The following is a 25255-nucleotide window of genomic DNA, read 5'->3' on the forward strand; positions in this document are numbered from 1 at the left end:
TATTCCCAGCATCACACCCATGTCCAGGGCTGCCCTGGCTGCAGTCAGAGGTCTCTAAATAACAGATTAATGACATTAATGATAGAAAGTTCTTCTCTGGGAGCAGTCCCAGATTGAAGGACTCCAGGTGTGGAGCTGGAGCTCTTTAATTACAGTCTCTGAAGTGGCATCATTTTCTCTTTCCAGCTCTGGTTGTTTTTTTGGACACAGCTCAGAGAGGGATGGACTGAAATCCCATGATCTGGCAGAGGAAACAGCCTCAGGTCATGCCAGGAGAGGTTTAAGTTGGATATTAGGAAACATTTCTTCACTGAAAAGGTTGCCCAGCCCTGGCACAGCTGCCCAGGGCAGGGGTGGAGTCCCCATCCCTGCAGGGATTTAAAGCCATGTGGATGTGGCACTCGGGGACATGGGTCAGTGGTGGCCTCGGCAGTGCTGGGGGAATGGTTGGACTCCACTCAGAGGGCTTTTCCAACCTGAATGATTCCATGGTCCTGCAATCACCCCCTGGCACAGTCCCCTTATGCCACGGGAGCGTTTCCCCTCTTGCCATGGGTTATGGTGCCACCTTGGCCCAGGAGGTGAAGCACATGGACATTGCAGTCCTGGTGTCCTGGGCTCTGCAGAGAGCCACGTTTGGGAGGGTGACAGCCCTTGCTGGGTGGCCTTGGTTGAGGTGGGAGCAGCAGCAGAGCAGCTCTGCCCGGGTCGCCTCCTGTCCCGATCCTCTCCTTACGCCGCTTGGCGAGTCCCAGTTCCCCCATCCCGCTTCTCCGGGACGACCAAAGTCTTTGCAGTCACTGTGGGCACAGCCCCCGGGGCGTCACCCAGCGGTGCCACCGCTCTGCTCAGAACTCCGTGGTGGTGACCTGGGTGACCTCCGAGCGCAGGTCGTCCCCTCCGCGGCCCCGGCAGCCCCGCTGGGGGCTGCCCACGCCTAGTCATGCCGGCTTGCTGGGGGCCTCCGAGGGCGTGCAGGTGGACACCCGCTCCCTCGTGGTGTTCCGGGCGCGGGAGAAGCTGTTCTGGTCCACGCGGGCTCGGAAGGGCAGGCAGAACTCCCGGAAGCACCGCTTGAAGTTCTCGTCCAGGAAGGCGTAGAGGACGGGGTTGAGGCTGCTGTTGGTGTAGCCCAGGGCGATGCAGAAGTGCAGGCTGGCCACCACGTAGGGGTTCTTCTTGTCGATGTCCACCAGCGTCCAGACGATGACGAAGATGTGGATGGGGGTCCAGCAGATGATGAAGGCGGCCACCACCACCAGCACCATGCGCGTGATGCGCCGCAGGTTCCGGTCCTTCTCCTTGGAGCCCGAGAGGAGGCGGACGCTCTTCAGGCGCAGGATCATCAGCCCATAGCAGATGGTGATGACCAGGATGGGCACCAGGAAGGCGAAGATGAAGACGCAGATCTTGGTGACGGTGTCCCAGTAGATGGGAGGGTCGGGGAACTGCAGGGTGCACAGCACCATCCCGTCTGCGGGGGAGAGGAGGGTCAGGGAGGGAGCTGGGGAGGCTCTGCTCTGGATACTCGGCCGCCTGGTCGTGGCTGGGCATGTTGAAACCTCAAGGAGGTGCATTCCCACCTGCCAGCTCTTGGCAGAGGCTCCCCAGAGCCACCAGCCCACGGGGTGCTGAGGGGATACAGGGGGTGCAGTGACCTCTTCCCTGTAGAGCCTCCTGGGCCATCCCCACGCTGCATCCTCCCAACCCCTGTGCTGGACACATCCCCATGTCACCTTCTACTGAGACCTGTCCCCTTCCTCGGGATGCCCAGAGCAGCCAAGGGCTGCTGTCCCCACACTGGGACTGCAGATCTCAGTGTGGGCCAGCTGGGGACTCCACAGCACTACCGGGGGTGTTTTTAGGAACCTGATTTCAGATATTCATAGAATATTCTGAGTTGGAAGGGATCCATGAAGATCATCAAGTCCAACTCTTAAGGGAATGGCCAGCATGGGAGCTGAACCCTTGGTTCAGTGTTTGGCATTATTAGCACCACGCTCTAACCAGTTTGCACCCCAGGAGCGGGGCAGAGGCACTGGTTGGACTGGAGATGGGGAAGGGTGTGGTGTCCCAGCCTTAAGGGGAAGGGAAGGCAATTTCTGGGATGGTTTCCAAGATGGAAAACTCACACCATGATGCCTTTTCCACAACATGGCACACTTATGGTCCCACAGAGAGGTGCCCACACTGACCCCAAACCTGCTACAGGGCCGGGTGTCAAGTTCACCAGATCACCCCTGGGATGCACGGATGAGACAGGAGGGGACGTGTCCCCAAAAAGCCACTTGCCTTTTGTCTTGGTGACCGCCATGACCATGATGGGCACCCCGATGAGGGAGGAGAGCACCCAGATGCAGACGTTGATGATCTTGGCCTTGGCCGGCGTCCGGAAGTCCAGGGCCTTGACGGGGTGGCACACGGCCACGTAGCGGTCCACGCTCATCATGGTGAGGGTGAAGATGCTGGTGAACATGTTGTAGTAGTCAATGGAGAGCACAACCTTGCAGAGCAGCTCCCCGAAGGGCCAGGTCTCCATGAGGTACTTGGCGCTCTGGAAGGGCAGCGTGCTGGTGGCCAGCGCGTCGGCCAGCGCCAGGTTGAAGATGTAGATGTTGGTGGCCGTCTTCATCTTGGTGTACCTGGGGAAGGGAGAGGCCACAGGGGGTCAGGGTGGGGGGCACGGGGACATGTCGTGATGGGACCTTTCTGCAGCATCAGGGTGCTCAGAGCCCTTCCAGGTGCCCCAAGGAGAAAGGACATTGAGCTGTTGGAGCAAGTCCAGAGGAGACCACGGAGCTGATCAGAGGGATGGAGCAGCTCTGCTGTGAGGAAACACTGAGAACTGGGGTTGTTCAGCCTGGAGAAGAGAAGGCTCCAGGGTGTTCTAATTGTGGCCTTTCAGTGCCTGAATGAGCTGACAGGAAAGATGGAGAGGGACTATTTACAGGAGAGAGACTATTTACAAGGGCCTGGAGTGACAGGACAAGGGGGAATGGCTTTCCACTGCCAGAGGGCAGGGTTAAATGGGATATTAGGGATAAATTCTTCCCCGTGAGAGTGGGGAGGCCCTGGCACAGGTTGCCCAGAGAAGCTGTGACTGCCCCATCCCTGGAAGTGTCCAAGGCCAGGTTGGACAGGACTTGGAGCAACCCGGGTTAGTAGAAGGTGTCCCTGCCCATGGCAGGGGGTGGAATGAGATGAACTTTAAGGTCCCTTCCAATCCAAACCATTCCATGATTCTCTGATTCTACACTTGTGTTCTTGCAGGCGTTTAGTGTGTGTTAAAGTCATAAAATCACAGAATCCCAGATTGGTTTGGGTTGGAAGGGACCTTAAAGCTCATGCAGTTCCACCCTCTGTCACGGGCAGGGATGGCACCCACTGAATCCTGGTGCCTGAGCAGGGGGTGACACTCCCACATGCTGAGCTGGGACCTGCAGAACATGGGGCTGGGACCCTGCAGAACATGGGGCTGGGACCCTGCCACAGTGGTCATCCCATGTCCAGGGAGGTGGCACTCAATCCATGCCTGCCTTTATTCAAAGGAATAAAGAACTTTCCAGAGAAGTCAATTCTCCGAAGAGATCAATTTACTCCGTTTCCCTGACTCAGTTGCATCCACGTCCTTTATCCCCCCCTAACCCTCCTCCACCTGATTTTCCACCCAGTAACCCGTGATTATCCAGCCTGCTTCCCTGCAGAAATCGGATCGATTACCCCCGGAAACAGGCCATCTGGAAGCAGCCCAATTAGCCAGCCTGGAGCTCCAGAACCTTTGGGGAAGCCTGGCTGATTCTCCTGGGGCATTTGGCAAGGGCTGGCTCTGGTCCTTGTCACATCATGGCAAGAGAAACGCCTGGTCCTGCGTGCCCAAACCGTTCCTGAAGGGATGAGGCGAAGTTTTGGTGGATGCCAGGGCAGCAGGGGGGTGTGTGTGTGCATCCTGGGAGCATCCAGCCCCGCAGGAGCTGCTCAAGAGGATGCTCTGAGTGTTGTGGTGGGTTGGAAGTGAATGCCGAGGGGTCTGCTGGGGGTCCCCAAAGAGCAACACATGGGGTGGGGGCAGCTCTGTGGCTCTTTACTGGGTTAAGGGCAGGGCTACACCAGCAGCTCCAGCCCTTCCCTGTGCTCCCTTCCAGCAAATCCTTGGAGCTCTGAGCATCCTCAGCAGCCTCGAGCTCGTTTGGATGCACCCTAATTAATTAAGGACGGGGTTTGCACACAAGCATCTCTGTGCATGGCTAAACCTGCCCGTGGCATCGCTGGGGTGGGTCAGGGAGCGGGGAGAGAAACCCCTGGCTGCTGGATGAAAAGGTGGTTTTCCTTGGAGTTCTTATAAAATAGACGGAGAGGGACTTTTTATATGGGCAGACAGGGGCAAGACGGTTTTAGACTGGCAGAGGGCACATTTGGATCAGGTATTAGGGAGAAATTCTTCCCTGTGAGGGTGGGGAGGCCCCGGCACAGGTTGCCCAGAGAAGCTGTGGCTGCCCCAAGTGTCCAAGGCCAGGTTGGATGGGGCTTGGAGCAACCTGGGCTAGTGGGAGGTGTTCCCTGACCACGGCAGGGGAGTGGAACAGGATGGACTTTAAGGTCCCTTCCTGCCCCCAGGACAGCAGGTTGGTGTAGGAAAGAAGAGAAGCTTTGGGGTGACCTAACTGTGGCCTTCCAGTCCCTGAAGGGAACCTACAAGAGAGATGGAAATCAGACTGGGATTGGTGGTGCTGCCCAACCCCTTCCATTTGTCTTTTCTGCCTCTCAGCAGGTCAGGAGAGCGTGTCAGTGGGGACCAGGAGCTGGAGGCTGCAAAACCCGTTTCTGTCTGGGAAAGAAATAGAAAACAGCAGCTCATCCCAGCTCCAACAGTGTTCCTTGTCTCCTTCACCACGGCTGCAAATGGCAGCCCCTTGCCCAAGGGTGGAAATATTCGAGTTGAGCTTTCGTTTTTGTTTTTTATTCATTCATTTATTTATTTATTTATTTAAAATACGGCATTAAAAATGTCTTGCCCTTGAAAAGTCCTTTTCAGTTCTCTTTAGTGTTATTTTCCAGGCACTTTTGCAAATGCATCTCTCGGAAAAGTTTCCTTCCAGGTTAAACAAAAAAAAAAACGCTGAGAATTTGTGGCATTGTCAGGTTTTGCCTCCCCTGCAAACAAACGGTTGGTTCGGGTACATTCACACGTCCTTGGGCTCTGGGGTTTTTGAGTAAAATGGGGCAAAAAAAAAAATCAGCTATTCATTCTGTGCTCTGCCAGATGTGCTGGGTAAGCACTTCCCAACCCCTGCCAGATGTGCCAGGGGTGGGGGAGAGGAGGATCTGTTGCCCCCTCCCCGGGCAGGATGGGGCTGGTGAGGGCAAAGCAGTGATGACTGGGATGATGGAGATAAGTGGGATGATGATGAGGAGGAGTGGGATGATGGGGATAACTGGGATGGTGATGGGGGTAACTGGGATGAAGAGTTGACTGGGATGATGGGGATAACTGGGATGATGGGTTGACTGGGATGGTGATGGGGATAACTGGGATGGTGATGGGGATAACTGGGATGATGGGGATGACAATTTATCCCTCAGCACCGGGGTTTTGGGGTAGGATTCAGCCCCTTCCAGGCTTGGGCTGAGGTTCCAACCCACTGCACAGGGTGGGGGGTCCATCCTGGTGACCCCTCCTGAGCTGCAAACGAAGCTGCTGCTGCAGAAAAGAGGTTTGTTGCCCCCATTAGAGAGAACCATCCTCTGCTGCTGATGGAGCTCCCCAGGCTGCCAAACCCTTCGTAATTAAGCGAGTGCCTTGATTGGGAAGTTACCACGTACTTGAACGGAACAATCTGGGAGGTGTTGATGGAGAGGAGGGGAGGGAGGGGATGGAACAAGCACAGGGCAGCTCTGCTTTCCAGGCTGGACTCCCAAGCAGGGACCCCCCTCTCCAAACCTCTCGGAAAATAAATAAGCGAAAGAAAAAGTGAATAACAAGCGAAAGAAAAAACTCCTGGAGCTGCTAAAAAGCCATCGCCTGGCAGAGCCTGGCTTAACAAAGCCTGTGCCTGGCTGTCCCTGCAGCCTGTGTGGGAGCTGGCAGGGGGCTGATGGGCTCCAGAGGGATGGGGGGCACTCACAGGCCTGAGCTTGCAGCTGCAAATTGCTTCCAAGGGTGTTTTTAAAAGCAGTGGGAATGGCAGTGCTGGCCAGAGCTGTGGTGGGGAGGGTGCTGGGTGTGCTGGGCTCCCTCACAGTGCACAGATGGGTTTGGCTGCTCCAGACAGGGGTTTATTTGGGGTCTGGTTGAGCTTGGCTCGCTGGGTGTCCGTTCATGGAGCTCAGCTGGGATCTGTGGAGCAGGTCCTGTGTCCGCCTGCTCCTGGCACTCAGTGTGGTCCTCAGGGGTCCCTGAGTCAGCAGGATGTGCTCCAGCCGTGCTTCCAGACTGCCCAGGTACCCTGCCCAGACAGTGGGAGGTGGCACCAGGAGGATGGCACAAGGCAAACACCAACATCTCCCTGGCAGTGAGGTCTGAACCCGAGCTGATCCCAACTCACAGCCCCGTCCTGCACGAACACGGGTCCTCCCCAGTCCTGGCCTAAACCCTGCTGGTGTGGAACAACTCTGCCAAGGAACCCTGGGAGACTCCTGGCAGGTTTGGCCATGGAAAGGGCGAGGGCACGTCACCACAGCCAATCCTGACCCAGGAGCTCGGAGGACAGTGTTTATTCATTCCTTGGGAGATATTCCCTATCCCTGGAAGTCTTCAAAGCCAAGCTGGACAGGGCCTGGAGCAACCTGGGATAGTGGAAGGTGTCCCTGCCAGTGGCAGGGGGTGGAATGAATGGTCTTAAAGTCCCTTCCAACCCAAACCATTCCATAATTCTATGATTCTGTGTTTAATTCCAGAATCAGGTGGAAAAGGGGGGGCTAGAAGCCACGGTGATGGGATCTGTGGATCAGTAGAATCAGGTTACTCGGTGAGTAAAACAGGGAGGATGTTGTTTGCACATGACATTGTTCTCTTTAAAACGCCCTCCCCTCTCCCTGCCGAGCAGAACCAGCTGGAGGGGGTCTAATAACACCCATCCCTCACCCTGACACCGCTCGTGGCTCTGGCTCTGCTGCAATTACCTCAGTTTGCTTTTTCAGACCAGGGCTCATTTTTAACTCCGCTTCGAGCGGGTGAAAAATCCTGTCGGGTGTCAGGTCAGGTCAGGGAGTGACACCCCAACCCCTGTCCCCCTCACCCACCCCGCAGGATGGTTGAAAGCAGAGTGGGGAGCTGGGGTGGTGAGGGTGATCTCACGAGGGTGATGGTCAGCCCAGAGTGGCTCACGGACACGTTTCAGGCTCATTTCCTCCCCTCCGGTGAGTCACCACATTTATCCCCGTGCACAGGCAGTGCCGGGCTGTGCTGACCTCCTGTGACCATCCCCGTGGACTGAAAGGGATGGGAAAAGGGACGTGGAAATGGTTAAAAAGTGGGGATTTGGCAGGGTTGCTTAGATCAAGCCACCAGCTCTGGTTTGGCCCCGGGGTTTTGGCCAGGCTGGGGTTACAACAACCCCTGAGGTGATTGGGATTAATCCCACAAATCCTGGACGACCAGGAAAAGACCCCTCCAGTGTGGGAGGGGGAGCTGCAAAGCCCAGCACCCAGTGAGACCCTCGTGCTCCCTCCTGCCAGGCTGGAGGTGCTGGAGTCTGTGCCAGTGCAGAGTGTGACAGCAGTGTGTCAGTGAGCACAGCCCAGTCCTCCACTGCCAGCGGGGTCTGGGGGCCATGGAGTGGGCTCTGCCAACCCCACTGCTGGTGCTGGTCCTGTGCTCTGCAAGACTCGGCTTTATTGTCCCATATTCCCTCTTGTTCAGGCAGGACCAACCAGTGTCTCGGACAAAGGGTCTGGCAGGAGATTTTGTACCTCAGCACGAGTGCCAGGCTGGATACAGCAGTGCCCTGTCTTTAACATGGGGGGTGTTGGGGTCCTGTTGCTTGTCCTGGGGTGCAGAGACCCCTCAGCCCCCCTCCCTGCCCAGGGACAGCCTCAACAAAGGTGCCAAGGTCCTGGATGGATCCAAAGGAGGCTTTGGGGTCCCCCGGGACAGGAGGGGGGGGTCTCTGTGCCGCTGGAGCTGGTACCCCCCCCCCGAGGGGCTCAGGGACAGCTCGGCCGTGGTGGGAGCGGGGCCGGGCCACGCGGCTCCTGCTCTTTGTTAGAGCAAAGCAGGAGTCAGGCGGCTGCGGGAGCTGCCGGCACGAGCGGGAGCTGGGAATGGGCTGGATGGGGAATTCCCACTCACGGAGTGGGGTGGTGCCGGTGGGAGCCCACCAGCCCCTCTATCCCCGGCTGCGGGGGGCAGAGCAGCTCCCAGCCCCCGGCGCGACCAGCCCTGCGGCTCCTCTCCCTCACAGGGGGCGAGGGGACACTCAGCACTGCTGGGGTCGGGCCGTCCCCCCAAACACGGCTCCCCTGCACCCCCCGAGCTGCTCCGGGCACACACAGCCTCTGCTTTTACCCCTCGCACAGCCCCTGGACCCCTCCTCACACACACACGCGTGTCACACACGTGTCACACACCTGTCACACCCATCTCGGTGCCGCCCGCTCACAAGCACCCGGTGCGCGCCCACCCTCCCTCCTCCTCCTCCTCCTCCTCCTCCCCTCCCTGAGCCGCTGGCTCACACCCCGGGCACAGTCAGATTCACACCCCGGGCACGCTCAGATCCACACCCCGGGCACACCCACACTCATCCCTCGTGCACCCTCACTTTGCTGCTGGTTCACACGTGGCACACACTCGGTCCCGGTGCTGTCTCACCCCCGGTGCACACTCACCCTCACTCACCCTCACTCCTGACGCACACACACGATCCCGGTGTGCACACTCACCCCTCTGCACGCTCAGCCCTGCCGCTGTCTCACACTCGGTGCACACCCTCTCCCCTTGCCCTCTCACACCTCGCACGTGCTGCACACCCACCCCCGGCCCGCCCCGGCTCCCGGTGCCCACCCTCGCCGTGCCCACCCTCGCCGTGCCCCGCTCTCACCTGACGATGCCGTACATGACCAGGACGTTGCCCAGCAGCCCCACCACGCACACCACGGAGTAGAGCGCGGTGATGACGATGGCGATCAGGATGGACGTGGCGTTCTTGGCCCTCTGCGGGCCCGTCTCGTTGCCCCCGTGCCCGGGCAGGGGGGCCCAGGCGGTGCCGTTGCCCCAGGGGGTGGCTGCGGCCGAGGGCAGCACGGAGGGCAGCACCGAGGGCAGCACCGTGCTCAGCTCCACGGGCGCATCCATGGGCAGCTCCATGGCCCGCGGGCTGCCGTGGCCCCGCCGGGGCTCCCGGGGCGCACCCGAGTGCCGAGGGTTCGAGCCCCGCTCCCGCCCGGTGACGATGCCGCTCCCGCACCCGCGCGGGGCCGGGGACGCTTTATAAACCCGCGTGTCCCCCGAGCCACGTGGGGCCGGGGGCGGCCCTGTTCGCCTGCCCGCCCCCCCCGCCCGCCCGCCCGCCTGCAGCCCCCCGCTCCCCGCCTGCTCCCCCCGCTCCCTCCCTGCTATCCTCTCCCCCTGCTCCCTACCTGTCCCCCCCTCCCTCTCCGTCCCTGCCTTCCTCCCCGCGGCAGATCCTTATCTTCCCTCCCCGGTCTCTTTTTCCTTCATCCCTGTTTGCGTCCCCTCATGCCTACCTGCTCCCCCTCTCTCTACCCGATCCCCTCATCCCTACCTGCTCCCCGCATCCCTTCCCCTCCCGCCCCATCCCTGCCTGTCCCCCCTATCCCTGCCTTCCCCCCCCATTCCCTCCCTGCCTCCCCCCATCCCTCCGTTCCTCCCTGCCTTTCTCCCCCCGGATCCCTACCTGCACCCCCCGCCCCCGCCCCGCTTGTCTCTCTCTCCCCCAATCTCCTCCAACCTCCTCTCCCGGTCCCTGCCTTCCCAGCCTCTGCCTTACCCCCGCCCCCCCGCAATTCCTGCTTCCCTTCCCACCACCCAGGTCCCTGGACCTGCACTCCCTCCTCCCCATCCCTGCCTCTCCCCTCCATCCCTGCCTTCCCCACCCCAATCCCTGTCTGTCCCCACATCCCTCCCGGTCCCTGCCTTCCCCTATCCCTGCCTGTCGCCCACCCCCGGAGCCGGCGAGGGCTGCGGGGGCGGCCCCGAACGTCCCGGGGGTCCCCGGGCTGAGGGGGGGCTGAGATGGATCCCGACGTTATGGCTGTTTCGGGTTTTCTTTGTCTGGAAGTGGAAGAAAGGGGGGGGGACAACCAGCCCCCTTGTCCCCAAAGCAAAGCTGGGGTCTCTCCAGTCCCCTCCACTCTGTGCCTTTTCCCCCCTCTCTCTTCTCCCACCCCCCCACATATGTTGTTGTGTTGGGGGGTGCTGGGTGGGTTTGGGTGGGTGTGAGGTGCTGAGGAGGTTTGGGAGGAGGTTACGGGGGATTCAGGAGGGAATTGGAGGGATACTAGCAGTGGGGGGCTTTGTAAGGATGCTGGGCGGGGGGAAGATGGGAGGGTGCTCTGGGTGAAGGGTTCGGGGGGTGCTGAAGAGGGATTTGGGGAGCAGTGCTGCGGGGACTTAGGAGGGAAGCTTGGGAGGGATGGGGGGGATGCTGGGGGTCTTAGGAGAGATGCTGCTGCAGGCTGAGGGGTTTGGGGGGAAGCTGCAGGGTGGGGGGGCAGGCACAGACCCATCAGCACCACCTGCTCAGCAGAGCTGGGCTTTGTGGGGTGCTGAGGGTCACCCTACCCTTTCCAAGGATGCTTACCAGCCGTGGGGCAGCACCCCCCTCCTCTGGCAGGGCTCCCCCCTTTCAGGGTCTGCAAAGCCGAGAAGAAGGAGCCTCATTTCTCCCAGAGCCCCAGTGGATGAGGGGGTACCCACATTTGGGGTGTCCCCCTCTATTTGCTTTGGGGATGGATTAATTCACTGCCCTGGGGCAGCGCTGGGTCTGCCAGAGGATGATTTGGTGCAATTTAGGTGCTTTTGGCTCAGGAGGGGTGGATCAGGGGACACAGGACAAGAGACCAGCAGCTGGTTCAACCCTGGAGACGGGGTTTTCAGTCTGCACAGAGCTCTGCCAGCATCAAACTCCTGCAGTGCTGAAGCATCCAGACATTTCATCAAGAGCCTCATAAAAACGCCCAGGAGGGAATTAATGGCTTTTCATTCATCCCATGGCTCAGATGGTATCCAGCTCCAGGGCCGCTGAGTGGGGAGGCAGGAACAACGTGCCGTGGGTTTCTGTCAGCACAGCGAGGGGTTTGGTGGCCCTGGCTCTGTCCCAGAGGGATGGTGGGATGGGTCTGGTCAGGAATTGGGAGCACAGGGATAAATTTAATGTGCATATCTTGGGTGCTGCACTTGGGATGCACCACCCTCTTTACCTGGAGGGTGTTCCCATTCCTGTGACGAGGCAGCACAGAGGGGTACACGCTGCACGCGGTCCAGGACACGGGGTTTAAGGACCTTCCCGGGGTGAAAACCCCCTCCCAGACCCAGAGCGAGGTGTTGAGTCCCTGCCCTGCCCGGCTCTGACGCAGGAGGGCTCCTGATCACTCCCAGAGGGAGGAAAACGTCAGGTCAAGGAGTGTAAACCAGCTTTTAGCGCGGCTGAGGAGCTCTTCGGAAGAGGACTCATCCCTTTCCTTGGCCCCCGGCACGGCCGGAGCCCCCAGCCTGACCCTTTTCCAAGGGGTTATCCGCAAAGGACTAATCATCCTGGCAGGTCTCAGCAAACACGTCCTCTCGGCTCAGCTCCGGCGTGGCTTTAATTTTATTCCTTTTTTTTTTTTTCCGGCTGGAATGTTAAAAATAAACCCAGAGGACACATAAAACAAATGGAAAAATCTTTAAAAGGGCTTTGGTGTTCATCTGCCTGCACTCAGCTGTTGCTGCTCCGCCTGCCCAGCCCGGCCACTGCCGTGGACAGGGGTTCCAAAATTGGGGAAACTGAGGCAGGGGGGGCATGTTGGACAGGAGAGCATCACCCCTTGGAGGTGCACAGAGAATCCTGAACCCCACTGCTGGTGCTGGGAGTTCTCTCTGCACCCTGAGTTTCCCCAGTGAAATGAATTTATCTCCCCTGGGAGGGTGGGGAGGGCCTGGCACAGGTTGCCCAGAGAAGCTGTGGCTGCCCCTGGATCCCTGGAAGTGTCCAAGGCCAGGTTGGAGCAACCTGGAAGGTGGGACTGGATTATCTTTAAGGTCCAAACCCATTCTGTGATTCTGTGATCTTGGATCGAGTCCTGCTCTCCCATGGGATTGCTCCTCTTGGGAAGTTCTCCATGGCAATGCCTTAGCTCTTATTTTCTTATTTTCCCCTCCTCGCCCTGAAAAATGGATAAATAATAAATCAAATGGAGGAAGTGAGAGAGATACTGAGGCTGTCAAGGAGGAAAATTCACATTACTCACCTGCCTGGTGAGCTGGGATCCATCCAGGGGGATTTACAGCTGGAGCCCCTGACGGCAGCGTTTTGATTTACTCAGAGGCTGCAAACTTGACAAAGTGTATTTCACACTGGAAAGACCCACTTTCCCCCCGGAATTTATTGGTTTTAATTAAAATGGCCATAAAAATAACAGGCAAGAGCCTTGAATTTGCTCTGGCAGGACTCCAGTCAAAATCCATGGGAATCTCTGGAGGTTAATTCAATGGAGAAGGAAATGGGGCAGCGGGCAAAGATTTCTCCCCAATGATTTTTAGGAATTCAGAAGGGCACTAAGCCTCTGTAGGTGCTTCTCACCTTGTCTTGCCATGGCCCTGTTAGAGAGAGCCTTGGACAGAGCTCTGATGACACCACAGCTGCATCCTGTGCCCAGGTGGGAGCCAGGGCAGCTCTGCCAGGTGTAGAACTGTGATAGAAACATGTCCATGTCTAAAATACAAATATATAAAAATATTTAGACGTTTTCATATAATTTCCAGATTGGCAGCCAGCTGGAGTCCTGCCTGTGACATTTCAGGGCTGTGGTGCAGAGATGGGAAGCTCCAGTTTTTATTCCTCCTGCATAGTGCCCATCTTCCAGAATCCTGGAGTCATGGAATGGTTTGGGTTGGAAGGGACCTTAAAGCTCATCCAGTTCCACCCCCCTGCCATGGGCAGGGACACCTTCCACTAGCCCAGGCTGCTCCAAGCCCTGTCCAACCTGGCCTTGGACACTTCCAGGGATAGAAGTGCTCCCTTTTTACTGTTTCTTTTTAGCCCCAAACCTGAAGAAGCAGTGCTGGGACAGCTGAGTGCACTGGCTTTCAGCTGGGGTGAGGGTTGTTTTCGGCAAGAGGAGCAGCCCCCAGTGCCTCCCCCTGGGCTCTCCTGCTTCCCTCACAGTCCCTGTGTCTCTCTCTCTCACCTCCCAGTGCTACAAAAGCAGAATTTTCATTTGTGCAGGGTTTTGCCTTTAGAGCAACTCCCACCCCGACCTGGAGCTCTGCGTCCATGATCGATCCTGTGGGGACGCAGACAGGGTGGCTGAAATGCACCACATCCCAAAATAACCCTGTTGGGGCAGCAAATGGACAAACCCCTCAACAAATCCACTGCCCTAGAAGTCAAAATCAGATGCTGCTTGGAAAGTCTCTGGAATGTTTCACCTGCACCCTGCCAAGAGAAGGAATTATTTGCCTGGTTTTGCTCTTGGTAGTGAAAACCACATGCAAAAGGAGCAGGATTGTGTTTGCACCATCCATCCACCCATCCATCAGTCTGTCCATCCACCCATCCATCCACCCATCCATCCATCCATCCATCCCCTTGTAGAAGTGATGCACCAGCCCTTGCAGAGGGATTTGCCAGCCCCTCCCTCTCCCCCTCTCTCTGAGCTGCTGTTACCCTTCTCCAGGGTCTGATCCCCCCATCCCAACTCAGAAACCCTTCTCCAGGGTCTGATCCCCCCATCCCAACTCAGAAACCCTTCTCCAGGGCCTGATCCCCCCCATCCCAACTCAGAAACCCAAGCTGTCAGCACGGTGGAGGCACCAGGATGGAGCCCATCTTGTGGTGAACCACGTTTCTGGGGGGGCTCCCTCGGCATCCAGCTCCTCTCATTTTGGAGGATGAGCTGGGGCATGTGAGGAACCACACCTTGGGGAATTGCAGCAGAAAATGTCGTTCTGTTTTCTGTAGATCTGAGGTGTTTTGGGGCTTTGGAGAGAACGGACCAGATGCTCCACGAGCATCCCAACCGCACCGGTACCCACCGAGCTGCAAGTCCAGGCTGCTCCCCCATCTCCCCAGGGCTCATCACTTCCCCTCCCGCCACTGACAGCTCCAGATAAATCGGCCTTGAAGAGGAAAATGGGCTGATTTGTGTGTTTTGTTTTCCCACGTCAACATATCTGAATGTTTTCATACCTTGCGGGGCAGCTGCTGGAAAGAACAAAGCCCGTCCGTCAGGGGAGTTAAAATTAGATGAGATTCTTCTCTGCCTCCCCGTTCTGCGTGGCTGCATGGGAGGGGGGAGGGGGGCAGAGGGGTTTGCAGCATTGTTTCCTCGGCATTTGGTGTGGAGGGGCTGTGTCCGAGGCCAAGGTTTGCACACCGGGCTGCCCGGAGTCGGAGCCGGGTCTGGAGGTTGGACGGGAAAACTGCTCAGCACCTTACAGTCAACAATCCCTCTCCTGGAGGTCGGTGGTGTCCCGAGGGTGATGCCACCAGTGTTCCTGAGATGTTCCTGGGACATGAGGGCGACTGTCCCCTTGCTAGGCTCGGGCTGGTGACAGTGCCAGCCTCCCCTGAGCCTTCTGCTCCCACGCAGGGTCCTTCCAAACACAGGGTGGGTGCATCAGCTGGTTCATCCTTTTTCCTTGAAAAATGCCTCCAAAGTCATTATTTTATTGGAGGGGGCTACCGAATCCTTTTCCTTCACCCAGGCTCGTGCCCGGCCCCATAAAAGCGGCAGGGATGGGGACAGTAAATGCCCCGTGGGCACCGAGCCGCTCCGGTACCGAAGGAAGGACGTGCATCACACCCCATCCCCGCGGGACTCAATCCCCGCAGGAGGGCCTTTGTTTTCCCTGATTGTTGCTTATTTAGGTATTTTCACCACCCCACCGCCCCCCTCTGTGCTGCCGTTGGCTGACAATGGAGCAGTGATTGGGAACTGGCAGCGTCTCCCTGGATTTCGGGGCGCCGGGAGCCCGGGCTGTGCCCCCCCCTCCTCCCCGGCTGGCGCTCGGAGGTGGCAGCGCTGCTTCCACCCGATGCGCGTCGGGAGCATCAACAACTTGTGAGTCATCTCATAAACGAACCAGCGTGGGGAGGGGGAATCCAGGCTGGGATGCTGCTCCCAGACAGAGCCCGGCAGGAAAAATTAAGCTTTTTTGCTGCTGGTGGAGAGAACTGGTGTCAGTGTGACCCCTGGGCTGCCCAAGGGGCTGGGGCTGGGCTTTCCCGGGCAGGGAGGAGGTCCCTTGAGATTGGGGCATGGGGACTGTGTGTCGTGGTGCCCGTGGCCTGTGGTGACATGAGGAATGTGTGTCCTGGTGCCCGGGGCTGGTCACGACAGGGAGACTCTGTGCCCTGGTGCTCGTGGCCTGTGGTGACATGGGGACTGTGTGTCCTGGCGCCCGGGGCTGGTCATGACATGCTGGAGGGACAAGGACACACATGCAGCACTAGCAAGGGACAAGGAGGACTGTTAGGGCCAGGTTTCCTAAGGGATAAGATCCATTTGTCCACCTCCACAAATCTGACTGGAGATTTGCCAGTGCCTGTTGCTGTACCAGCAGGATGGGGGTTAGACCCAGGCCAGATGTGGCTTAGACCCCCTGGGCCACCTTTGACCACCCTGATCATGGAGGAGGCAGTTTTCTTTCTCAGTATTTAGATTTTCTGCAGATTTTTAGCTCTGTGCTGCAGCACAGGGGGGACGCCCCTGCCAGCACTCGCCATCCTGGGTGCCAGTGCCAGGGATGGGACGGACACGTGGGCGTTCAGCCCGTTGATTCACCTCCTCTGAGGGCTCCAGGGATGCTGAGGAGGAAGCTGGTGTTGTCTTTGATGTTGGGAATCCAGGTCAGCGCTATCCCAGCTGCAATCCTGCTGCTCTCTTAACTGTGCCAAATCCCAGAGCGCAGCTTTGGTGCCTCTTGCTCTGGACACAGAGCCCAGCTCTTCCCTCCACCTGTTTTCATGCTCCTGCAAAAGTCTGTGGGGTGAGTTGGTTTGGGGTTGGGAGCAGACAGGAAACCTCTTTTCAGTGGAAACCTGGTGGAAAAGGGCAGGAGGGGTTGGCTAAGGTTTGGTTTGGGGCTGAAGGATGAAGAGCTGGGTGGTTTGGAGATGCAGAAAGAGCATCAGCTCCCACCAGCTCTTTGTTTTCGTGCCAGTCAGTCCCTGCCAGGAGCAAAGATGTGCAGGTCAGGGAGGCAATGGCAAGGGATTGAGCAGGGGGGGTTACAGGGTGTGATTAAGGATCTTTTCCCAGTTATCTCAGAGCCAGTGCCAGGGCTGGGCAGGGTGACTGCCTGGCCATGGGGCAGAGTGTCCCCATCACAGTGTGGGCTCTCAGGAGCAGGTCCTGAAGAGATGCTCGGGTTTGTGGCAGAATCCTGGGAAGTTTTGAGGATGCTCAGTGGATCCTGAGGGCTGGACTTGTGCAGGGAGTCCATCCACAGTGTCCCTCACCTGCATGGCTTTGCCCCTGGATGCCACAGGGGTGAGGGATGGCTCAGTGCTGGGGCAGGACTCACCCCAAAAAGCTCAGCAAAGCTCAGGATTTTTCCTTGCTGCTTCGACCGAGCTCTGAAGGGCTCAGGAGCTGGAATCAGCCAGAGCCAGACTGGACACAGGCTTGGCCAGAGCCCAAACAAAGATCTCTGGTCACCAGCCACCCGCCTTCCAGCTCATCCCTGGCTTGTCCAAGCTGGATCTCCAGCAGAAGAGCCAACAGCATCCCTTGCTGATGGGGGATGAACATTCCTGGTGATGCCATCCCTGCCACAGCTGTCTCTGTGGGTTCCTCCCCCACCCCTTTGCCAGCGCTGGGGATTTTGCTTTGCTTCAGTTCCCAGCCTGATACCATCAGGTGCCTGCTCCCATCTGTCTTGGCTGGCCCTGGTGGCCTCAGGAGAGCACCCTGGGAGGGCAGCACCTCCTCCACCCACAGGGACACAGATGGTGGCTGCCCAATGCCGGGTTTTTCCAAGACTGCCACCTGCTTCCCTCGCCGCTGCCGGGAGCGACACCGAGCTGAGGGGCAGAGCTGCTGCTGGTGTTCCCTGCCCATCAATCAGCACTGGGAGAGCAGAGGGATGTCCAGGGAAAAGGGAGGGAAAGGAGCTGAACCCCATCAGTGCTGAGTCTTGGAGAAAATCCCTGGCTCTGGGAGAGCCCGGTACGTGAGCAACGGTGAGAGCCCAGCAGGATGCTGGGCACCCCTAAAAGGGTGTTTTGGCCATCCCAAGGGTGGGCTGCCAGTCTGGGCAGAGGGCAGGGAGCAGGAAGGAGCTGGAGGAAGAGGAGCAGTGCCAGTGAAGGCTGCTGCACTCAGCCATCGCCTGTTTGTGCCTCTCCCAGCTTCAAAGGCAGCTCCCCCTCCTCCAGCCTCTCCATCCTGCAGAACCTCAGACAGCTGATCAGAGAAGGTGATTTCTCTCCCTCTTTTCTTTCTTCTCCTGAAAGAAACCCCCCCTCCCTTCACCCCCCTGCATCTCACAAACATGCTGGATCTTCCTCCCACCCGCTCCCACTCTTCCTCCCTGAAGCCTTCCCAGCCCAGCACGAAGCCAGGGACAGACTCCAGCCACATCCCCGTCCTCTTCCTGAGTGCCTCCGCCTTGGGAAGACATTTTCAGGGAAGATTTCCTCTCTGATTATAATTTTAACTTCTTTTTTTCTGGAGACCCCCCCTTTCAGAGCTGCAAACCTGCCGGGCTCAGCTGGTCTGTCCCTGGGGAGCACTTGGCCAGCCCGGCCTGTGCTTAAACGAAGAATAGTAATAAGGAAAAATTGAAAGCGGTGGTTTAATGACTGGAACAGCTCTTCTTCCACAGCTATCTGTCTCCCTATCTAAATACAGATAAATATTTTCTAAACACAAAGTGCCAACATCCTGCTTCGAGCCGGGCGAAACGGCTGAGAGCCAAACACAAGGGTTTAAAAGAGCAATATGAAATGACTGATGTCCAACCAAAGCCTGAGGCTGAGGGAAACGCTCTGCCCAGAGATGTTTATTTACAGGGACAGGAAAACAGCTGGAAAAGAGAGGGGTTTTTTCCCCCTCTCCCAAGGCTTTGGCTGCAGCAGTTTGGGGAAGAGGATGTTTGATGTGTAAATCCCTTCCTGCTGCCCGGTTTGGTGGAGGCAGAGCCATGCCAGGAGCAGCCCTGGCACAGGGAGGTGTTGGCTTAAATGCTGTTGATTTAGAGGATGTTTTCTATTTTTTTGGGGGTTTAACTCATTCTTCTTGGCTGGGAAGATGCATCCCATGGCACAGTTTGGTCAGGGGTGGCCGTGGTCCCTGGGAACTGGAGACCCTCCTGTCCCTATGGAAGTAGCAACACACACATATCCATGTGGATGTGGCTGAGTGACCAGGAGCACCAGAGCAGAGATGCTGCTGTGGATGAAGGGAAGCAGTGCCTGCCCATAACCACCTTCAAGGTGATGCTCCAACCCGATTCCCAACCCCAGGATGGATTTTCCCCACCAGCCTGATGGAAAGGCCCATCCTCCTCCAGGCAGGAGGAAGAAAACCACTAATAGCTGTGCTCTGTTATTGACTTGAATGTTCCCAGGCTGAGTGTTCCCATTTCTCCACTAAATGAGCCCCTCCTTGCCCACCCTCCTCCCCACAGCTGTGGGACGGGGGTGGGTGCCAGGGGGACAATTTTTATTCCTTGCTGTAACCAAGATATCTTCCAAGCAAAGCAATTTTTCCTCCCGCCTTGCGCTTCCACCTTCTCGGTATCCAAGCGCAGCCGGGATCCTCGGAGGGCCTGGATGACTCACCACGGCAGCAGTGTAAGGGCATTAGCACATGATTCCTCCCTGGGCTCTGCATCCCCCATCACCAGGAGTTTTTGTATTCCTGAGCAGCTCTCCTGGCCCGAGGAAATGTCACGTTCACCTGCAAAACGACCGGGCAAGGAGGGAGCACGAACCCTCGGCGGAGGGGACAGCAGGGACAGGGTCGGCTACCGGGACAGGGAGGGCGGTGCAGGGATCGAAGGGATGCAGGGAGACATTTGGAGTGTCACAGTCTCGCTGACAGCAGCGTGACACACACCTCCCCAGCACAATTAGTGCCCTCACCCTGAGTTATAACTGGGAGCTGCAGCGGGTCCCTCCCAGGAGCTGCTCCCTCACCCCTTTCCCCACGTCCCCGGCGCTGTGGTGGGAGCAGTTTGCTCACTAATTACACGCCGTGCCCGGACAGGCTGCTTTGCACAGTGCTATTAATTAGCATTTGCTTCCCTGACGGTGTCTGACCCTGTCAGAGTCGGGAATAAATTGGCTGCTGTGGGGAAATGAGTTTGCTGCGAGCGGCCGGCGCTGGTGGCACAGCTCCTGGGTAATGGCTTCCTTACAGGACAAGGCTATTTATATTCTCATTTTGGAAAGACAAGGAAGAATGTGGCCCCCTGTGCCAGCTGCTCTCGGCTCTCGGGCTTGTGGGGAACTCAGAGAAAAGAAGAAGAGCTGAGAGAATTGGGATTGTTCAGCCTGGAAAAGAGGCTTCGGGGTGACCTAATTGTGGCCTTCCAGTACCTGAAGGGAGCTGACAAGAAAGATGGAGAGAGACTAATTACAAGGGACTGGAGTGACAAGACACAGGGAATGGCTTCACACTGACAGAGGGCAGGGTTAGGTGGGATATTCGGAAGAAATTCTTCCCTGTGAGGGTGGGGAGGCCCTGGCACAGGTTGCCCAGAGAAGCTGTGGCTGCTCCTGGATCCCTGGAAGTATCCAAGGCCAGGTTGGACAGGGCTTGGAGCAACCTGGGCTAGTGGGAGGTGTCCCTGCCCATGTCAGGAGCTGGAATGGGATGGGCTTTAAGGTCCCTTCCAGCCCAAACCATTCCATGATTCTATGAAAGGAGGCACAGACGTGGCTGGGGGGAGGCAGATCTCGGGACAGCTCCGACCTGCCCTCCTGGGCCATTTTTCCTCAAGAAAATAATTGACCGGGGGCTGGGAGATGCTGGGAGGGTGCAAAGCAGGTGGAAAGACACTTTGGAGACGTTACAAGCGGCTCGGGGTTAGAAAATGTGCAAAGATCGTTTTCATCCTGCAGCACGAACCCCGCCCGCTCCACGTGTTTGGGTGCAGAGCAGCCGGGGATGGGGACGAGCCCGAATATCCCACTGAGCCCCACAGCCCCCCACCACCCTGAGTGCTCTGTCTGCACTAAACCTGGCCTAAACCATGTTAATCTGGAGAGCAAACACCCCCCCCTGCTCAGCAGCCCTGTCCTCCAGCCGCCCAGCACTTCATTATATCACTCAAGATTAATCTGCAGCTCCTAATTGCCGAGTGCCCGAGAGCTCCTGGCAGGGAGAAAAATAAGTGTCAGGCGAAAAAGCCAACGTGGTTTTTTTTTTCCCTCTGTAATATTTAGGTCGACTTACTGACGTGGGAAGCGCAGGGGTAGGAATTGGTGTGGGTTTGGGGGACTTGGGGGGAGTTTTATGGCATTTTGGGGAGGGTTTTCCCCGTGCATCTCCTCCATCCTGGCTGTGAGAGGGAAGAGCGTGCAGGATTCCAGCTGAAAGCGGGGGGAAATTTTATTTTTTGCTTTCAGTGGGGGATCTTCGCTCAGTTATCTGCCTCTCCAGCTAAAGGAGGGGGGAAAAAAAAGGTCTGTGCCAAGCACAGTGATTTTAGGAAGGCTGAGATCAAAGTGCTCTGCAGACTCAGCAAACCTTTCTAGCCAGGAAACAAAAGGGCACAGGGTTTTTCTTTAGGAAAAGTGTATTCTGTAATTTTCCATGAAACACATTCCACTTCAGAAGCGAAAATGTGGGTCCTGTTTGGGGTCTTTTGATGCTTTCAATCATCACAAAGCCTGGGCTGCAGAATCACAGCCCTACACCTCCATGAATCATTTCCCCCCAATGAATTGCAAACACTGCAGGTGAAAACTGATTTCTCCCCCCCCCCCTTTTTTTTTTTTCCATGAAAAACACCCCAAACCAAATACCCAGTCAGCTCAAATCCATGGCTTTGCTCCGAGTATTTTGGCTCGCCTGGGAGATCCAGGCTGGATGGTGGGGCTGGCTTGGGCAATCATTAATTTTTTCAGAGCAGCTCCAAAGCAGCTGATTCACTCACATCAAGGCAGAACAATGGAGGAGAAAGGAAATTATTCTGTTTGTATCCCAGCCTGGAGCTGGAGCCAGCACTGAGAGGCTCAGCAATTTTTTCCCCCCTATTTTAGTGCTGTTTGGGTGACATTCAGTGCCTGGCGTGTCCTGCCTGGCTCCTCCAGGTGTTTAGGGACCATCACACACCTCCACATCCTTTGACAGACGTGGGATCCATCCCCATGGAATCCACCCCCAAATCCCTGCACACCCCATCCTCCCCTGCCCCTCCCCTGGAGGCAACTCAGGAAAACCAGATTTTAAGGGTTTAATTAAAACAAAAAGCTGAATAAAAAGCCCAGAGCTTGGAAAGCTCTGGCTGAGCCACGGCTCAAAGTGGATGCACCAGCTGTGGTCTCCCTAAAATATTTAGGGTCTCCATAGCTCCTGTTTTCACTCAGCATCAAGTCCCAGGCTGGCACGGGGTCTGCTCGGCTTTGGGGGCACTGACCACCCCTTTGGGGGCACTGACCACCCCTTTGGGGGCACTGACCACCCCTTTGGGATTTGGGAATAGCTGTTGGAGTCCCTGCTTTGGGGGTAGAGCAGGAGCTTTTCCCAGCTCACCAAGGCACAGGGAGTTTTCTGGGCTCCCCCAACCCCACTCAGCACCCTCAGCATCAGTCCTGCCCTCCCTAAACCACCCCGGTGCTGCGTTTTCCCGCTTTTTCAAGGAAAATCAGCCCGATTCCTGAGCAGGGCTGGCCCCTTCCCCTGCGCCCACCACGCCAAGCGTGGCTGCAGGGACGCGACCCGCGGGAGCAGCCCCGGCGCGGGGGCGGGAGCGATGGGATCCGCGCCGGAGGTTTTCCCAGGGGATCAGGATCCTGGCTGCTGCCAACAGCAGGGCGAGTCGTGCCGGGAGCCCGCGGCTGTCAGCACGTAAATATTGCATGTGGGCTCGAGGGCTGGGGAGGCGGCGAGAGCCTGTGCCTGAGGGATCATTACCTATTGATTGGGAGCAAACATGGGAATGGGCGCGGGAATCCGCTCCGTGTGTGGCAGAGGCTGCCAGTTGTGGAATCAAGGGATGGTTTGGGTTGGGAAGGGACCTTGATCGTGTCATTCCACCCCCACCCTGCCATGGGCAGGGACACCTTCTACTAGCCCAGGTTGCTCCAAGCCCTGTCCAACCTGGCCTTGGACACTTCCAGGGATGGGGCAGCCACAGCTTCTCTGGGCAACCTGTGCCAGGGCCTCCTCACTCTCACAGGGAGGAATTTATCCCCATTTAATCCAAGCTCACTCTTTGTCAGTGGGAAGCCATTCCCACCCTGGGCAGCCCGTGCACAGGGTTTTTAGTTTTTACCCCACACAGAGGCATAAAGGCCGGCTCCAAACCAGCTTTAATTCAGTCCAGTTCAGACACAAACCACCACCAGCCACTCCATTCCCTTTCCAAGAAGCCCAGGTTCTCGGGAAGCCCTGGCTGAGGGTCCCCGCAGGATCGGGACCCACCACCTCCTGCTCCATCCCTGTGGACAGGGGCCTGTCACTGTGCTTTGGGGGCCAGTGACCGGGGCCAGGGGGGGTTACAGACGCACAAAGCGAGAGGATGGGGAAATGGGGTTGCCAAGGAAACCACTGAGCAGCGAAGTGCTGATTTTTTTGTCAAGGCTGGAAAAATGCGGGGGAGAAGGGCAGCGGCGAAGCCCCCGCGCTGCGGGCGAGCCGGGGGGCTGGAGCACAGGGGGTTGACCCCTGGGCAAGCTGGGATTGCAAAGCAAAACGTGGCCACTGAGGTGACCATGTGCTGGACTCTGTGGGATAGAGTGTCCCTGGGGTGGCTCGGGGCAGTCCCCGGGGAAGGGATGTGGTCTGGTGGCACCGGTGGTGGCTGTCCCCTCATGGGGGACACACCGTGGGGTTGTTTGAAGTGCTGCAGGCTGCAGGTCGAATACAAAACCTCCATCAGACGGAGGATTGAGAGCCTCATTTGAGTCATCATTCCTAGAGGGATTTAAAAGGCCTGTGGATGTGACACTTGAGGACATGGTTAGTGGTGGGCTTGGCAGTGCCAAGTGGGGGAACAGCTGGACTCGATGGTCTTGGACGTCTTTTCCAACCAAACTGATGCTATGATTCATGCAGGGACAGGCAGGGAGAGGCACCAGCTTCTGCTGAAGCTTTGGAGCATCCAAACCTGGAGGCTCCAGAGGGGCAAATCAACCCCTGGCAGGGACTGCAGGAGCCTCTCCATCATTGCACAGTCACGACCAGCCCCGGGTGGGGCCGGGGCTGTGACAGAGCCCCCGAGCTCCTGAGGGCTCTTGTCTGAGCCTCCTGCCTGCAGGGCTGGGCAGGAGGAGGGGGGGACCAGCATTAGCTGCTGCAGCCGTGGCTACACCTCTCCAGCGCTGATGAGAAAGGAGAACTGAAGTGCCCAATTCCCCAAAGTTCAAGAGAGCTCCCAGCTGAGCGCTGCCAGGGATCCTCCCTCCTCGTCTTCCCTGCCAGGCTGGGGGGTGTGGAGGGGAGGAGGGGACAGTCACCGGCGTGGAGAGAGGGGAAACCCCCGAGACAAAGCACCTACGGGGCTGAGGGTTGGGGAGGGACGGCAGGATCTCCTGGGGGGGCTCAGTCATCCCAGTTTGGGGGCTGGAAATTTGGGAATTGGGGTTTTGTAACACACACACACACACACACACACACACACACACACACACACGTTTGTGGCCTCCTCAAGGAGTGGGTCAGAGGTTCAGTGCTGGGAACTGTCCCCAAGAGCCACCCAGAGCCTGTTTCAACCCCTGGAAACAGGAGGATGCCAGAGAGCCCCTCACTGCCCCTTGTTCCAGTGCCACCCCCCCTGCTGTGCCACAGGGGGACACATCCTGCATCCCCCCCCCTCGAGGCCGGAGAATCCCTCAGGACCAAGAGTTCCTCCAGCTTCAGGCAGGTGGGAAAGCCCTCCCTGGGAGCTGGGACATCCTTGCCTGGGTGGCAGTGCCCTAATCTCCAGTTTGCCTTCCCTGCTCCCTTTCCTCCTCTGGGATTTCCCAGGGGACCTGGGGAGGGGCCACAGGGTGACATTTCCCTAGGGACAGAAGGACACAGAGGGGTGCCAAGAGCTCCACAATAACGTGTTTGGGGCCAGGGTCCCTCTGGTATTGCTCAAATGCCTTTACTGGACTGGACTCCAAAAAATCCAGGTCCAAATCCCCCTGTTTCAGCCTTGTCCCACCCAAACACGCCCTGTGACACCCTGGGGACAGCCAGGAGCCCTGGAACTGCCCCTCCTGAGCTCCCCCTCCCCAGCTCAAGGTCACACTGATGTTTTATTCATCCCCCACGACCCACTATACTCCTTAATTGCAGCCACACGCACTCTGCAAGCGTAAATAATTGCCTTGGAGGCTTATTAATGACTTCGGCGTGCTAACGAGCACTGCAGCCCAGAGAGCTCTCTGGGGGGGCTCAGGGGTGGCCTGGACCCCCAAACACAGAGGGTTTAGCACCCAGTTCTGGGTGCAAACAGCCTTGGGCTCTGCCTGGGGAAAAATTCACACCTCAACCCAAGATTAGAACATTAATGACGGGTTAATTAGCAGCTCCACCGTCCTCCTGCACTCCTGCATGTGAGCTCACACAGGCGTGGGAGCAGCACCCTCCTCCTCCTCACCCGTGGCCACCTGTGGTCACTGTGACCTTCCTGTGTCCCTGTCACATCTCACTGCCACTGGAAGAGGCTGGTGGTGACAAGGGACGGGCTCGGTGCCATGAGGCTCTGTCCCAAACTTCCCATAGCCAGAGGGACATGTCCCAGCTGGTCTCTGATGCCCTTTCCCTGGAAAACCCTCCTGGCTGTCAGTGGAGGTTCTGCCCTGCCCACAGCATCCAGACCCAGCCAGGGAGCTGCTCCAGCCATAATTAAAGGTTTTTAATCACCAGGCAGGTGATGGATGAGCATCAAGCCAGAGTTACGTCCCAAGCTGGGGGCTGGTGGATGCAGGGTGTG

At 57.7% G+C, this 25255-nt stretch overlaps 1 protein-coding gene across 1 annotated transcript; it reads right to left on the reverse strand.

Moving 5' to 3' along the window:
• Window positions 1–830: 830 nt before the first annotated feature.
• OPRD1 (opioid receptor delta 1) lies at window positions 831–9443 on the reverse strand. The gene is made up of 3 exons (XM_064635451.1): window positions 9036–9443; window positions 2293–2642; window positions 831–1474 (listed from the first exon to the last, which is right to left on the reverse strand). The coding sequence occupies exons 1-3, from the start codon at window positions 9299–9301 to the stop codon at window positions 942–944; spliced, it is 1149 nt and encodes a 382-aa protein (XP_064491521.1). The 5' UTR covers window positions 9302–9443; the 3' UTR covers window positions 831–941.
• Between the last annotated feature and the right edge of the window lie 15812 nt (window positions 9444–25255).

The sequence above is a fragment of the Pseudopipra pipra genome, chromosome 24 (assembly GCF_036250125.1).
Source record: "Pseudopipra pipra isolate bDixPip1 chromosome 24, bDixPip1.hap1, whole genome shotgun sequence".
Lineage (NCBI taxonomy): Eukaryota > Metazoa > Chordata > Aves > Passeriformes > Pipridae > Pseudopipra > Pseudopipra pipra.